Source organism: Rhincodon typus, chromosome 9, assembly GCF_021869965.1.
Source record: "Rhincodon typus isolate 14 chromosome 9, sRhiTyp1.1, whole genome shotgun sequence".
NCBI classification, from domain to species: domain Eukaryota; kingdom Metazoa; phylum Chordata; class Chondrichthyes; order Orectolobiformes; family Rhincodontidae; genus Rhincodon; species Rhincodon typus.
In genome coordinates this window covers 89596791-89612004 of record NC_063340.1, presented here as the reverse complement: position 1 = coordinate 89612004, position 15214 = coordinate 89596791, and the positions used below count along the sequence as shown (strand labels likewise).

The 15214-nt window shown below is 42.7% G+C and overlaps 1 protein-coding gene across 1 annotated transcript; it reads right to left on the bottom strand.

Moving 5' to 3' along the window:
* Positions 1–1911: 1911 nt before the first annotated feature.
* Positions 1912–12759, bottom strand: LOC109924918. The gene is made up of 3 exons (XM_020524894.2): positions 12625–12759; positions 6614–7110; positions 1912–5086 (listed from the first exon to the last, which is right to left on the bottom strand). Exons 2-3 carry the CDS (start codon positions 7101–7103, stop codon positions 4608–4610), a joined length of 969 nt encoding a protein of 322 aa, XP_020380483.1. The 5' UTR covers positions 7104–7110; positions 12625–12759; the 3' UTR covers positions 1912–4607.
* Positions 12760–15214: the final 2455 nt, after the last annotated feature.

The window sequence follows — 15214 nt, the reverse complement described above, 5'->3', positions numbered from 1 at the left end:
TGGCTCTAATGACACTGGGGAGGACATTCCTTCTCCTCTTTGAACAATGGCTGTGAGAGTGTGAGAGAACAGACAGGACGTCAGTTTAACATTGTCTCTGAAATACAGCATCCTCTGACAGTGCAGTGTTCCCTCAGAACTGCACTGGTGCCTCTGATTTGGGCTTAAGCCCACAAACCTTCAAGTACAGAGGGACTGCGATTCCATTGCACCCCAGCTTCACCATATCAAACTTATGATTAACTACACGACACTGAAAATTGGTCCAACGTTTATTTTTATGAAACATTATCTAAGATGTGGTTGCCTGGGATATAGAAACAGTTCTCATTCTACATAGATGCAGTGTGAAAACATCATTGAGAAGTAAAATACAAACCATTTATTAAGACATCATTTTCTCCTTAAAGTTGTAGAGATGCCTCTGCAATCAAGCCCACTTTAAATCCTTTGTGATGCGGTGACACTAACAAGGCAGAGTTTACCATCCATCCCAAGAACATTGACCATCAGCCATATAACACAGCACAGGAACCAGATACAATTCAGAAGCTGATGGCTCTCTCTGAGACATTCAGGAGCCTGTTGGGTTTCTACAACACGGTTTGACGTTCAATTACCTGGTGCCAGACCCTCAAGTTATACCAAATTCAGTTTCAGAGCTTGATCTTGGTGGGGATTTGAACCAGCGACCTTGAGGATCCTGGGTCTTGGGCCTGCACCGACGATCTTTACTGAGACACTCAGGTCAAGTGCCTCTGAGTTCTTCACATCCTCGTCTGCTGCCTGTGCTGTTTACTGGCATGGGCAGTGGGCATTATTGCAGAGGCCAGAGTGCAACCCACAGCACTTTGTTGACACAGTCCACCAATAACCCTCAGTTACATAAATTAATCTGTCATCAAAAATAGATAAGTTATCTTATATTCCAATACACGTAACCAACAAATATCCTTGAAAACAGTCTGCACACTCCAATAAAAATAATTATTTTACAGGCTCTCTCTCAATTGCAGGACTAGCTGTTGGATAACTAATTCCCTAACACCAGGGCATTCTGTCAGGAATTGTTATCAGTCATGGAACTGGTCAAAATAAAATCATTCTCAAAGTGTTAACCAATCAGGGTGCACTGAGAAAGCATCTTCCAATCCGTTCCCCTTCCAACACACGTGACTTTAAACAGTTGATGCCATTGAATAAGTGAAATAACAACAACTTTCATTTATATATCACCATTAACAGAGTAAAACCATCACTAGATGTTTCATCGGGACATTATCAAACAAAATTTGACACTGGGCCTCTTGAGGGCAGAGGACCAAAGCTTAGCTAAAGGGGCAGATTTAAGAAACATCTCAATGAAAGATTAAGAGGTTGGTAGACAGAGAGAGAGAGAGAGACAGAGACAGAGACAGAGACAGAGACAGAGAGAGAGAGAGAGAGAGAGAGAGACAGAGACACAGTGACAGTGACAGTGAGAGAGAGAGAGAGAGGGAGACTGAGAGAGAGAGAGACAGAGAGTTCCAGAGCTGAGGGCCAAGGTAGCTGAAAGCATGGCCACCAATGGTGTAGCAATGAAAGCTGAGAAATCAATACTATTGTTTAAATGTTAAAATTGTTCGAAATTGTACAGCCCTCTCACTGCTTTTTTTAAAAATTTATTAATGGGATGAGGACATCACTGGCTAGGCAACATTTATTGCCCATCCCTAATTGCCCAGAGGGCAGTTCAGAGTCAATCACCTTGCTGTGGGTCTGGAGTCACATGTAGACCAGACCAGGTAAGGATGGCAGTTTCCTTCTCTAAAGAACATTAGTGAACTAGATGGGTTTTTCCCCTGACAATCAACAATGGATTCATAGTCATCATTAGATTCTTAATTCCAGATATTTTATTGAATTCAAATGCCACCATCTGTAGTGGCAGGATTCAAACCCAGGTCCATGGGGCATTATCTGGGTCTCTGAATTAACAGCCTAGTGATAACACCACTAGGCCATTGTCTCCCCTCCTCTTCTGCTGACCCTGTATTTGGGGGCTTGGAATTGCTGGTTTCTTCAGCTCTGTCATTCCAATTGTTTGCCTCAAAGAATGAACTTGAACTTCTACAGTGCCTGTCAAAGCCTCAGAACACTTTAGGGGCAGTGAGGCAGCTTTTATTTGTAGTCACTGCTGTGTATCAGGGAAAGATGACAGCCAATGTGTGCACAGGAAGCTTCCACAAGCAACAATGGAATAAGTGACCAGGAAGCCTGCCACCAAATGGGGAGGGTGCTGAAATTAGCCTGGGCACAGTAGGCATCATGCTACCACCATGTTAAACCCCTGACTCCTATTCCACCAGAAACCCAGATCACTTTGAGCTACATGTCGAGAGATTGCGATCAGTTAAAAAAGGGACTCAGGAACTGGTGAAGTGCCCAATGTGCTACAAGACAGTTGCAACCAGGGATTAGTTTAACCATTCCTTCCTACCCAACCACATTGTTAATAAACCATTCACCAGGAGCTCCTCCCCTCTCCCCACCACCAATTCTCCACAGGGAGATAACAACTCAAGGATAAGAACTTTCTGACAGGAGGAAGGGTGTGTGAGTCAGTGGCTACAAGCACGTTTTTCAAGTTGTTCCAAGTTGGTCATCCCACAAGTCACAATAATTAACTCTGAAGAAGTAAGACAGGTCTTCACAAACCCATTCCGATAATAACAGGCAATTACAATAATGCAAAGATCCATTAATTATCAAGATTATATTCATTCCGATATGCAGCTGGAGAATCTCATTCACCACAATCACGATTTTGATGTGAATATGATAAATTACAATGTGAAAATAGCTGGTTCTACACATGAGATTAATATTAAAGTTGGAGAGGAATAAAAAAGGAGGCTATTTCTCAACAATAAATGGCTGTGGTTCATTGGAACTGTAACTTTAATTTTAATATAGTCTATTCTCATGTTACATTTGCCAGCAGTGATTCCTCTGTCTAACTGTGGTTTACAAACTTTATTAAATTGGTACTTGGCTAATCCTCAATGATTCCACTGGAGTTAATAAAGGTGACATGTGAGCAAAGCTCATCTGGGCAGTTGAGTCACATCATCTCAAGAATTCCCAGGATTCATTGGTGGCATTCCCTGCCCACCTCCCCACCCTCCCATTTAGTCCATGCTCCTCAGTATCCCCTTAATCAGTACACAAAGGAATCTTCTCACCTTGGAAGCCACCTCAGCCTCTTTGCTCTTCCCTCAGCCTTGGTCCATTTGGAATTTGATTTGGGGTTTGCACAGTTTCTCTCAGGATTCATTAGAAATAATCCAATGATATACAAAGCCTAGGTCAGACTGTGTTCACATCACTGCACTTCAGGAAGGAGGGGCTTCAGTGTAGATTCACCACTCATACTGGGATTTAAAGGGCTAAATGAGGGGGTGGGGGGCAGGTTCATAAACCAATCTTTAATCCTCAGGGTTTAAGCAGTTGGGGAGTGATCTAATTGTATTTCAATAGGGTAAACACAGAGAAACTATTTCATCTGGTGGGAACAGGCATTCATATTTGAGCCAGTCCATTCAAACGTGAAGTCAGGAAGAAATCCCTCATATGAATTGGAATGAAAACTGGAACTCCATTCCCAAAAAGCTGGGAATCTGCTGGAGCTTTCAGGGCATCAGTTTTAGCTGGGGATGGGAAATGGAACAAAAAGAAGTGTGAAAGTGTATTTGAGATACCACTCAGCCGCAGTGTGATTGAATGGCAGTGGAACAGCCTTGAGGGGCTGAATGGTCTCCTCCTGATCCATTCTCTCGTTACCATCCCTGAACGGTGGCTTTTGTTTCACCTATTACCCCCTGTCCAGTTTCTCGAGTCCCTCTCATTGGGATTCACCGATCTGGATTGAGGCGTGGAGCTGAGCAGACAGGTCCAGATTTTCCTTCTGGAAAAGTTTAAGTGGACATCAGTTAGGAGCTTCACCATCCTCTCTCATCAGCCGTAAACCAGACGAATTTAATGCATTCATTTTCAATATGGGTCATGGTGGAACGTAATCTGAACAGAGAGAAGCAGGTTAATGTTTCAAGACCAATATGACTCTTCTTTAGTTCTGAAGGAAAGTCAAAATTGTGGACATTTTGCCTATCCATTGCCCAATACCCGCCAGCTTAACCCCATTCGTGGACATTCACATTCACATATTCCAACAGAGGCTTTGGTCACTGCATTTTCAAATTGGACTTAACAATCAGACTGATTACACCAACCTGCTTCATAGACCCATGGAATTTCACAGGTAAAAGAAGCATTCAGGCCACCGTGCCTGTGCTGGTTCTTTGGAAGAACTATCCAATAAATCCCAGTGCCCTGCTCTTTTCTTATAATCTTGCAAGCTGTTCCTTTTAAAGTTTTCTCTAATTCCCTGTTCAAAGTGACAAACCCCCTCCTACCAGCCTTTCAGCAATATGTTTCATCTTCAAGAGCTCAGTGAATAAGAAAATTTCCCCTTGTCTCCTCCCTTGATTTAGCCTCCTTTGTTATTCCACATCCATTCCTTAATAAGTGACAGTTAACAGTTTGTTTGCTGTAAGGAGAACCCGCCTCTACTTCATGTTCATTCGATACTGTATCATCTTCAACTCTTTGACCATTTTCTGGACATCACCATTATAGGCTAGTAGCTCATTGTAGGAGTTCTGCTTCTGTATTGTTTTCAATGCTTCCTCTATAATGGGCATGATTGGATCCAGACTGTACAAGTCCTGGCAGGAGGTGTACAACACTTCCACAGCCCCATGGAGACTGTACAGGTAGTTGTAGCAATATTTCAATTTGCTTTTCATATCAGCCAAGAGCCCACATGCTCTCTCCATCTTTTCCACCTCTCTTTCTTTCCGAGCCAGGCTCTCCTTCAATCTCTCGATCTCTTTGCTTTTCTCTGGTATCTGATTGTTGTACTTATGCATGTCATCTTCTTTCTGCTTGACTTCAGCTCGGAGACGATTGATTTCACCGTCCACTGTCTTCACCAACTTTTTCGTGGTATTTAGTTCCTTGTTGTAGTTGACAGTCATTGGAATTCCTGGAAGATGAAAACAAAAGACAAGTGACATTGAGGGAGAACTGTGCTCCATTATGTTACGTCTTCTTAATACAGGAATATTTTTTGTTCATTCATGCGATAAGGGCATTGCTGGCTAGGCCAGTATTTATTGCCCATCCCTAATTGCCCAGAGGGCAGTTAAGAGTCAACCACATTGCTAAGGGTCTGGAGTCACATGTAGGCCAGGCCAGGTAAGGATGGCAGATTTTCTTCTCTAAAGGACATTATTCCTTAGCTAAGGATATCATTAATCTGGACATTAATGAACCAGATGGGTTTTTCCCAACAATTGGCAATAGCTTCATCTTTATTAATTGATTCTTAATTCTAGATTTTTAATCAAATTTAAACTCCACTATGGCAGGACTTGAATCTAGGTCTCCAGAACATTACCTGGGTCTCTGGATTAACAGTCCAGCGATAATACCACTAGGCCATCACCTCCCTGGATTTGCATTGAAAGGATACCGTACAAGCGACCTTAAATTAACTTTGTGACTGTACTGTCAGAGGATGATCCTCCCTATAATGTCTCCCTTGTCCTGTCTGATTATGAACCAATTCTCTCCTACTCCTCTTTAGGAGGAGTCTGGCTTTTTGTCTTTCAACGGATCTCTCAACTAAGAACTATGTGTTGACTGATAGTGGCTGACCAATCACATCAAACCAGGCAATCTCTTTAGACCTTCTCCATGTTAATGGCTATTTAGTTAGAAGGGGGTGGAAGCAGGGAGCATGTACCTGAATAAGTGGTGAATCAAGTCAGTCTTTCGAGGGGTTACTTATAAAAAACATGACAATCTGTTGAGTGAAGCTATGGGAAATCAGCTCAAGGAAACTGAGGAGAATTGAAACAAAGTACAAGGAAGTTTGTGAATAATTGCTATGTGAGCGTTCCTCGACTTTGTGGTACAGTGCTAATGATCCTAACTCTCGGCCAGAGGTTCAGGTTCAAGTCAGACCCGCTGTGGCGATATTGTCCAAACAGTTTAGTTAAAGACAATCAAAATTATCCTGCACCAAGGGGCCATGGCCATGGCCTCAGACTAACCTCATAACCAGAATATCTGGTGATGCCCGAGGATGGGATTTGGAGATGGTAAAGTACCAACCAGCCACCATTTCTCTTTTAGAGGTTGGAAATTGTGGGTTTGACAGCTGTTATCATAGAATCCTTGACAACAATGGAACCCAGATCATCAGGGAGAGCTCTCTTCACCGATGTCAAAGTGGGGGCCCTTGCTATCCACCTGACGTATTAGACAAGACCTTGGTTGAAATGTTGCAAATGTGGTGTGGCAATTAAATAGTTGTTTCTAAGACGATCCTTTGTCTTTTTAATCTCCTTGAACCTAAACCTTCAGAGATACTATGATGGACAATGTGAGATGAATCTGTTTCTAATGCATTGGCACTCCCTATTAGACATCTTGCTACTCCCTCAATCCTTCAATTCTCTTTAAACATGTAGATGTGTTATATCATTGAATATTGAGCACTTCTTACCTACGCAAGGAGCAAGGAATATTAAACCAATTCCCATGTCCCTTCCAGTGACTTTATCCCCTTTCCGAGCCTCTGCAGTGTCCAGGGCAGTCTCTTTGTGTTTTAGGGATGATCTGGCAGCTTGAAGCTGATCATTGGCCTGGTATCTATGACTCTCCAGGATTATCAGCTCATCTTTCTTGATCCAGAGACTTTCCTCCTGCTCCTTCCTCTCCCTCTGAGCCTTGTCAAAGTCCTCCGCCAGCTGCAGGGCCTCAGCTGTCATCGAGTCGATCACAGTCCTGGCCTCTTTCTCAGCCCTGCTCATCTCCTTGTAGGCCAATTCAATATCAACCTTTACTTTCCCAATTTCCAACTCCTCCAGCTCCTTATTACCGAAGGTGGCAGCGGAGTTAGCGAAGGATACAATGGAAGACATCCCACTCACAAAAGGGGGCAAAGTGACATCTTTGAACTTCTTCTCGTATGATTCGCAATCGAGGGTTGTCATGGCTGTTCTGCAGGGTCACAGGAATGAAAAGTGAAAAAGCTGAGTAATGGTTGAGACCTGCATTCAGTCAGACCTCTGCATTTCCCTAGAATTACTGGCCACTTTCTAAATGTTTGTATCTTTGCTTCTAAATGTTTGTATCTTTTACATTTAGGTATCTTGCAGACGTACAAAATTTCATCAAAATGTGTAATAAATGCTTTTTGTTTTTTAATGTTTCGTTGACCTTTCGAAGAAAAATGATCATTTCTTCCAAATCTGATTAAGGCAGTTCCTCGACTGATAAATCACTCAATATCATTCCACCAAATGCTGGAAATGTAACTGAAGCAAGATTAATACATCCTCGAGATCTGATGCCTTTAAGATGTCTCACTTCCCCAGTATTCCCAGTACCCCGAACCCAGCAGTTTAATGAGCACCATTTTACTATCTCTGGATCCCACAGAGGGGTCCCACATTAAAGCTGCACAAGACATTCTGCAGGACTAATTGAGCGTCCTGACTCAGAATTCTTTCTAATTGACCCAAATGGACAATCACAGCAGATAAACTTGTCTGGGGTTGAAGCTGCAATTTTGCACTAGAACAGTAGGAGGCGATGCTATGTGAGTGGGCTCAATATATCTTATTGAACAGGAATAGCAAGATCATTCCCCTTCAATCTGGCTGTTATGTCAGCAAGAATGGCTCACTGAAACAGGGGCAATCAAAATTATTTAACTGTATAGTATAGAAATAACAAAGTTAGAAGATGCCTGACAAAATTGTATCTTTCACAATCATACGTAGCATTCTTAATTTCGCAGTGACCAAAAGGAGAATGACCCAGTTAGGAGTAAGAACCATTTTGGCATTCAAACAGATCATTGCTGACCACTTACCCCATACCTTCAAACTCGCTTGTCACTCAAGGTTAACAATACAGGGACAACATTTTTATTCAACATTGCAGCTTCTAATATAAAATCAAAATGTATAATATAACGTCTTGTCTAATATGTGAGCATCATTGCTTTCGACTACTCTCCTCTCCCTTCCCTATCTCTGGGATCTCCTCCAGCTATATACATTTCCCCTGCCTCCCATGACTACTGGGCTCCTCTGATTCTGGCCTCTTGTGTAACTCTGATTTTAATCACTCCACCATTGCTGGTTGTGCCTTCAGTTGGCTAGACAGCAAGCTCAGGAACCTTTTTTTTTCTTTCACAGGATGAAGATGTCACTGACTATCATTTATTGCCCACTGGGTAGTTAAGAGTCAACCCCATTGCTGTGAGTCTGGGTCACATGTAGGCCAGACCAGAGAAAGACAGCAGATCCCTCCTCTAAAGGACATTGGCAAACCAGATGGACTTTTCCTCAGCAGTCAACTGGTCAGATTTTTATTGAATTTAAATGCTACTGTTTGCCATGCCAGGATTTGAACTTGGTCCCCAGAACATTACCTAGGTTTCTGGATTACTGGGGTAGCAGTAATGCCACTAGGCCATTGGCTGCCTCGAAATGCCCTGGATAAATCTCTCCACCTCTTTACTTCACTTTCCTTCTCTATAACATTCCATAATTCCTCCTACTTCAATGAAACATAATTTGACCTAATGTCTTCTTACATGTCTCAGTGTCAGAAGTTGTCTTTATAATATCCCTGTGAAGCACTTTCTGATGCTCCAATGCTTTAAAGGCATGACATAGATATATAGGTAGTATAATTAGGAAACATTACTGTCAAGACCAGCATTTACTGCCCATCCACAGTTGCCCCTTGAGAAGGTGGGGGTGAGCTGCCTTCTTGAACAACTGCAGTCCACGTGCTGTGGATTGACCCACAATTCCCCTTAAGCAGGGAATTCCAGGATTTTAACCCAATGACACTGAAGGAATGACGATATATTTCCAAGTCAGGATGGTGAGTGACTTGCAGGGGGTGGAGTTCACATGTATCTGCTGCCCCTATCCTTCTAGATGTTAGAGGTCACAGCTTTGGGAGGTGCTGTCTAAGCAGTGTTGGTAAGTCGCACTTTTACAACAATAAAATAGAACAACCATCACTGAGCCAGGGCATTGAGCACGACTGGCCCACATTGGCGGTTATGCAACGTGAACTTCTCATCTCCCTCTCCGCTCCACCTGATCTGCATATCCTTCTATTCTTTTCTCCATTATGTTTATCCAGCTTTCCCTGAACTGCACTAATGTCATTCACCTGTGTGGTTGTGATTTGCACTGCCTCACTGCTCTCTGGTTTCTCCTGCGTTCCTTCATCAATCTATTAATGTCTATCCTTGGTCCCTACTCTGGCCTTGTTCTCAAATGCAATGATCTTTTCACTGGTCTGACTGGAGTTTCCAGGAGGCGTGACTATGAACTCAACAGTTTGGTATCTGCGCATGTCAAAACATAATCTGGAGGGAAATAGAATGTCACAGCAAGGCAGCGTTGACAATCAATTTGAAGCATCCTTTAGACACACAAAATCAAAGCATCCCTTTTAACATGAAACAGTCTCAGCAAATGTGGAGGAATCATGCAACCTTCTCCTTTTGTGGTCTAATTCAGAGCATTGCAGATAAATTGACCGTGTGCAGTAACTCGAAACGTATTGTTGCCCAAATTGCAATACTAAAGCTCACCACCAGCACAGATTGCCTGCACTTTCAGAACACACACACAGTCAGAGAGAGGCTACTACAATACGTCACCACTGCTTATTCCTTCTACAATCCTTACAATACGTGTCTGAAATAAATCACACGACTTTTAATCAACATTCTCATTGGCAAAAGTAATGTGTTCAATATAATCTGAGTAACTGAAGGACAGTACAATAAACTCTGCTAATAACAGATCAGGAATAATTCTAATGTGTGCTGATTACAGTTGTTTCATTGTATTGCCTTTTGATTAACAACACATTTTAATTTAATCTCAGAAAAGTAGTGTTTTCTTGACACTTTGTGAGCTACATGAGGCATTTAATCGGACTTATCCTCCCTCTCCTTCAAACCCTTCTTCTTCCCTCATTCCATTGCCTTCCCTCCCTCTCTTCCCCCTTCTCTGTTCCACTTCTTTCCTCCTTCTACTACTCTCTCATCCTTTCCTTCTCCCTCTCTCCCTCTCTCTCTGCCTCTCCCTCCTTCCCTTACAGTAAACCCCTTTTCCTCTCTCATTCTGTTTTCTCTGTATATCTACGCCTTGCACACCATCCACTTCTCCCCCTCCCTCTCTCCCATCCTTTCCCTCCCTATATCTCCCTTTCTCATTCTCTATCACTCCATCTGTCAATCTCCCTTACCCTCTCCTTCTTCCCCCCTCTCTTACTGTTGCCTTTCTCCAGATCCCTCTGTCTCTTTCTCCCTCACGACCTCCTTTTCCCTTCCCTTCTCTCACACACTGTCTATCCTTCTCCTTTCTCGACTATGTAATGACTGATTTTTTTTTCCCCCATTGTATAATTCAATGTTCATACTTGCTACTCTGACAATAAAAATCAAGCTTGAGAATTCTAGGTTGAAATCAAAATCATGATTTCTGATTGGGACAAACAGAAATCAAGAGCCAGATTTCTCTCTCAGAAAGTCTGCCGCGCCCAGATTTCCCTATGTCGTATGGATTTGAGGGGCTGATTTCCCCACACACACCTACAGGCACACATACACAGACAAACACGCACAGATACACACACATATAGATATACAGACACACAGACACAGACAAACAAACACACACACATACACACACACATATAGACATACAGACACACAGACACAGCAAACAAACACACACACATATACACACACATATAGACATACAGACACACAGACACAGACAAACACACACAGATACACACACACATATAGACATACAGACACACAGACACAGACAAACACACACAGATACACACACACGTATAGATATACAGACACACAGACACAGACAAACAAACACACACACACACACACACACATATAGACATACAGACACACAGACACAGCAAACAAACACACACACATATACACACACATATAGACATACAGACACACAGACACAGACAAACACACACAGATACACACACACATATAGATATACAGACACACAGACACAGACAAACACGCACAGATACACACACACATATAGATATACAGACACACAGACACAGACAAACACACACACACATATAGATATACAGACACACAGACACAGACAAACACACACACACACAGATACACACACACAGGCACACAGACACACACACAGACACACACACACAATGAAAGACCATAATAACAATAGGCTCTTCCCTCTCTCATAATCAGCAGTCAGTGGAAATTCTCTTCAAAATAAAATGGTGTGGGCTGCTTTCAAATTTCAAATAAAGATGGTATTCATATTGCTCAAGCAATCAGAACAAAACTTAAATGGTCTGACATTTTACTTCCACTCTGTGCCTCTTTATCTCCCTCACTGTGACCTTATGTAGAATTAAGCTCAGAAACTGGAATCTGACTTTTAAAAGACTGCTGTTTGACCAAATGTCTGTTCATTCTCTCTCTCAGATCACTCTTGAAAAGTCGGATTCTTTGAGAAATAAATTTGTTGGATAGATACTGCCCTTAAAAGTAAGTCATCTTTGTTTTAAGATCTCTCTCTTATAAATGAAAATCTCGCTGTGCTTATTTGAAAATAAAAATTACAGATGAATCTCAATAAATGATGTTTACTGATAACAAACTCTTATTCGAACAATTGGACTTTCTCCCTTAAGGACAGCTGAGTGAAGGGGGCTCCTTCTCCCACTCAAACACATTCTGAATTAAGATCTTTCTTCTGCTCAATATATTCAGGCAACTATTCCCTTCTAAAATTCAAGCACTATTCAGTGCTTTGTCAGGAGCTAAAATGTGGGAAACTTTTACTGTATGTCAAAAAAACCCTCCAAACTAGATTTCAACTCCAGACAAGGATTTTCTTGAAAAATGAAGTATTTCTTGCTTCAACCGTTTGATTTTCTGTCCTGATTTAAATCCCTTTGCCAGTCAGACTGCAGTGTCTTCAGCGAAGTGTGAGAGAAGCATGAGATTGGAAAGATCTCTGGGCGCGGTCAGGAGCTACAAATACATTTGCTGAAGAAATACAAGCCACGAGGCTCGATCCACCTTGGCTTCTCGATGCAGGGAATGAGCCCTAATCTGCCAGGATTACCTTCCCAACACTTGGACCCTGAGCTGATTCGACACAAATCCCACCTAATTTCTTCAATCAGTTCAAACCAATCAAGAATCTCACTCAGTAAACTTTGATGGATCCCCCCCACCTTCCTAACACAATAATATCATCGAGGACCTATTAGCTCGCTTGGAGCACGTGCGAATGAAACCTAAATCCCACCCAATTCACTTCAGAGGAGCCCTTTTGGGAAGAAAAATCCAGAAAGAGACATAAAGGCCAAGACAGAGGGGGAGACTCTCCTGCACACTGAGGCAAAGAAAAACATCGAAAATAAACCTAAAATGGTACTCACTGTTCAATCCTGTCGAGTGGTCCTGTAAATAAAATCCAATTCTCCCTCTTTTCCAGTACTGAGAGAGGTGAGAGGCTGCAAGAGAACGCTCAGATCCAAATGGTGGATGGAAGGGAATCCAGTAAATTCACCCAGACAGCCAGTAACTAACAGCAAAAACTGTGGTGTAGCTGCTTTTATACCAGGCTCAGTGATGGGAGGGGCATATTTCTAACAGACAAGTGATGGAGGAACATTAATGCATTTAAGTCCATCCCTCCTCCTCCTCCTTCAGGTTCCCCAGTTTGATTCTCACCCTGGATCCTGAACAGAGACTTGGTAGACAGCTCAACTATCAGGACCAAAGCACAAAATGGCACATCTGTAAGCTTTATTCAGTGTTCCCTGATTGATAGATGTTCAGACAGGGGAGGAAGACCCCCTCCTGCCATCCCCCGCCCACTCCCACCACCATCTTGGAGCTACAATCTAACAGATGCTTTCCACGATCAATGTGAGCTGGCCAGCTCTTGTACTGCCTGTGTTCCAGTCACAGACGAGAAATTGTATTGCCGAGAGTCATTAAACATTGCAGAATTGCAAACTCTTCAAGTAAGACAGTTTGTAATTGGTTTTGGGAAGAAATTCCCATTCAGTGATACATCATTGGACGAATGATAGAGAATCAATTTTGGAATCCAATAAATACAAGAAACCTCCTGAGGCGTCGAGAAATAGTGTGTGTTTTAAAAAGGAATCTGATAAAGTTAGACATTGCTGCTGGCTTAAAGGTAGAACACAATGAAAGACTCCTGAGAGAGTGAGAAACACAAGGTTTTATTTATGGTGTTGGGCCTGGAAACCTCCAATAATTTGTTAAAATGATGCATTCAAAACAGCCTCACTGACAAATTCACAAAGGTTTAATAAAAGTGAATGGGGCAAAAGCTAGGAAATAAAGATACTTGCCCAAAAACAGTGCAAATAAGAAATGAATGGACCACCTACAGTAAGGAGGCAGTGGGGGAGAAGTCTTCTGATACATCATGAAGGGGAATATAGGAACTAAAGGAGGCCTTTGAGCCTCTCAGTCCTGTTACACCAATAGAACCAGAGAAAAGGTACAGCATAGAAAGTCACCATTCGGCCCATTCTGTCCATGACAGTTGCAAACAGAAAAGAAATGAGCTGCACATTCTAATCCCATCTTCCAGCACCTGGTCTGTATCTTCACGGGCTATAGTGTCTCGGGGGCAGATCCAAGTACCTTTTAAATAAAGGATCTCTGCTTCCACCACCAAACTAGACACCTGGTTTCACCCTCTGGGTGAAAGCTGTTTTCCTCACTTTGTCTCTAATACCTCCAACCTCCAACCTGGGCCCTTTGATAATTGTCCTCTCCACTGAGAGGAAGGAGCTCTTTCCCTGCCCACTCTATCCAAGCCCTTCAATATTGTGTACACCTCAATGAATCACCTCTCAGCCCCTTCTGCTCTAAGGAAGACCACCCCAGCTTATCCAATCATTGCCCATGGCTGCAACTTTCCATTTATTCAATGACACCACAGCTGATTTGTGAACTAACCCCGTTTTCCCACATTTACCCACAGCACTATTATCGATGGTCAACAAAAATGTATCAATCACAGATTGAAAATTAATCACTGATCGAGCATCGATTGACTTTTCTGGAAGAAAATTCCAAAGGTTTCTGTGCTGATGTTCCATCACTTCGCGAATCTTTAATCGATACTTCCTCGTTCTCTCCCACCCAGCCAGTGTAAATAGTTTCTCTCAATCAGCAAAATACGAATCAATACTGAAAAGTTGCCTTCTTCGCCAACCCCCAGCCCCTAACACCACAACCCCAGCACCCCCCTCACCCATTCCCACACCTCCATTCATTTGGAATGAGTGGCTGCCAATGACTTGTGACCGGCTTTAATGTATCTGCAGTCACCTGTTGCTGAGTCACGTGCCCCAGTAGGGGCTTACCAGGACAGGCCTTGGAGTATATCCACACTAATAGGCCTGATGCAAGAGGCCATAGAATCCACAATGGTTAAGTTATGCAACGACTAGATCTCTGATGTTCTGGGGTTCCCCTGTATTGAGGAATGGAATAGTGGTGGAATATCTGCTTCAGGGTATTTTTAAAAATTTTCTATAGCCATTCACAATTGGATGTGTCAGGGCTGCAGAGCTACAATCTGATCCATTTGTTATGGGGTGTCACTTAGTTTTGCCTCTTGCGTTTTCTCCCATTGTCTGGCATTCATATATTGCCATGTTGTACCTTCACCTCATTTTCAGGTATGCCTGGTGTTGCTCCTGGCAAGCCCTCCTGCACTCTCCATTGATCTAGGGTTGATCCTTTGGCCTGAGGGTAATGGTTGAATGGGGGATATGCCGGGCCATGAGGTTACAGATTGTGTCGGAGTACAGGTCTGCTGCTATTGATGACCACACCATTGGCATCATGTTGCATCACAAACCAACCATTCCTGCCAACTGAGCTAACTGGCGCCCCAACACTGGGGGGTATGGATGGATACGTGATATGCAAATTGGTGAGGACAAGATGAAGTTTGGTTTTCCCTTTTATTGGTTC

Bases quoted from the DNA above. Each gene is read 5' to 3' on its own strand.
- LOC109924918 (XM_020524894.2), bottom strand. From the start codon at position 7,103: ATGACAACCCTCGATTGCGAATCATACGAGAAGAAGTTCAAAGATGTC. The intron at 5,087-6,613 runs GTAAGAAGTGCT...TTCATCTTCCAG, and splicing joins ATTCCTTGCTCCTTGCGTAG to GAATTCCAATGACTGTCAAC.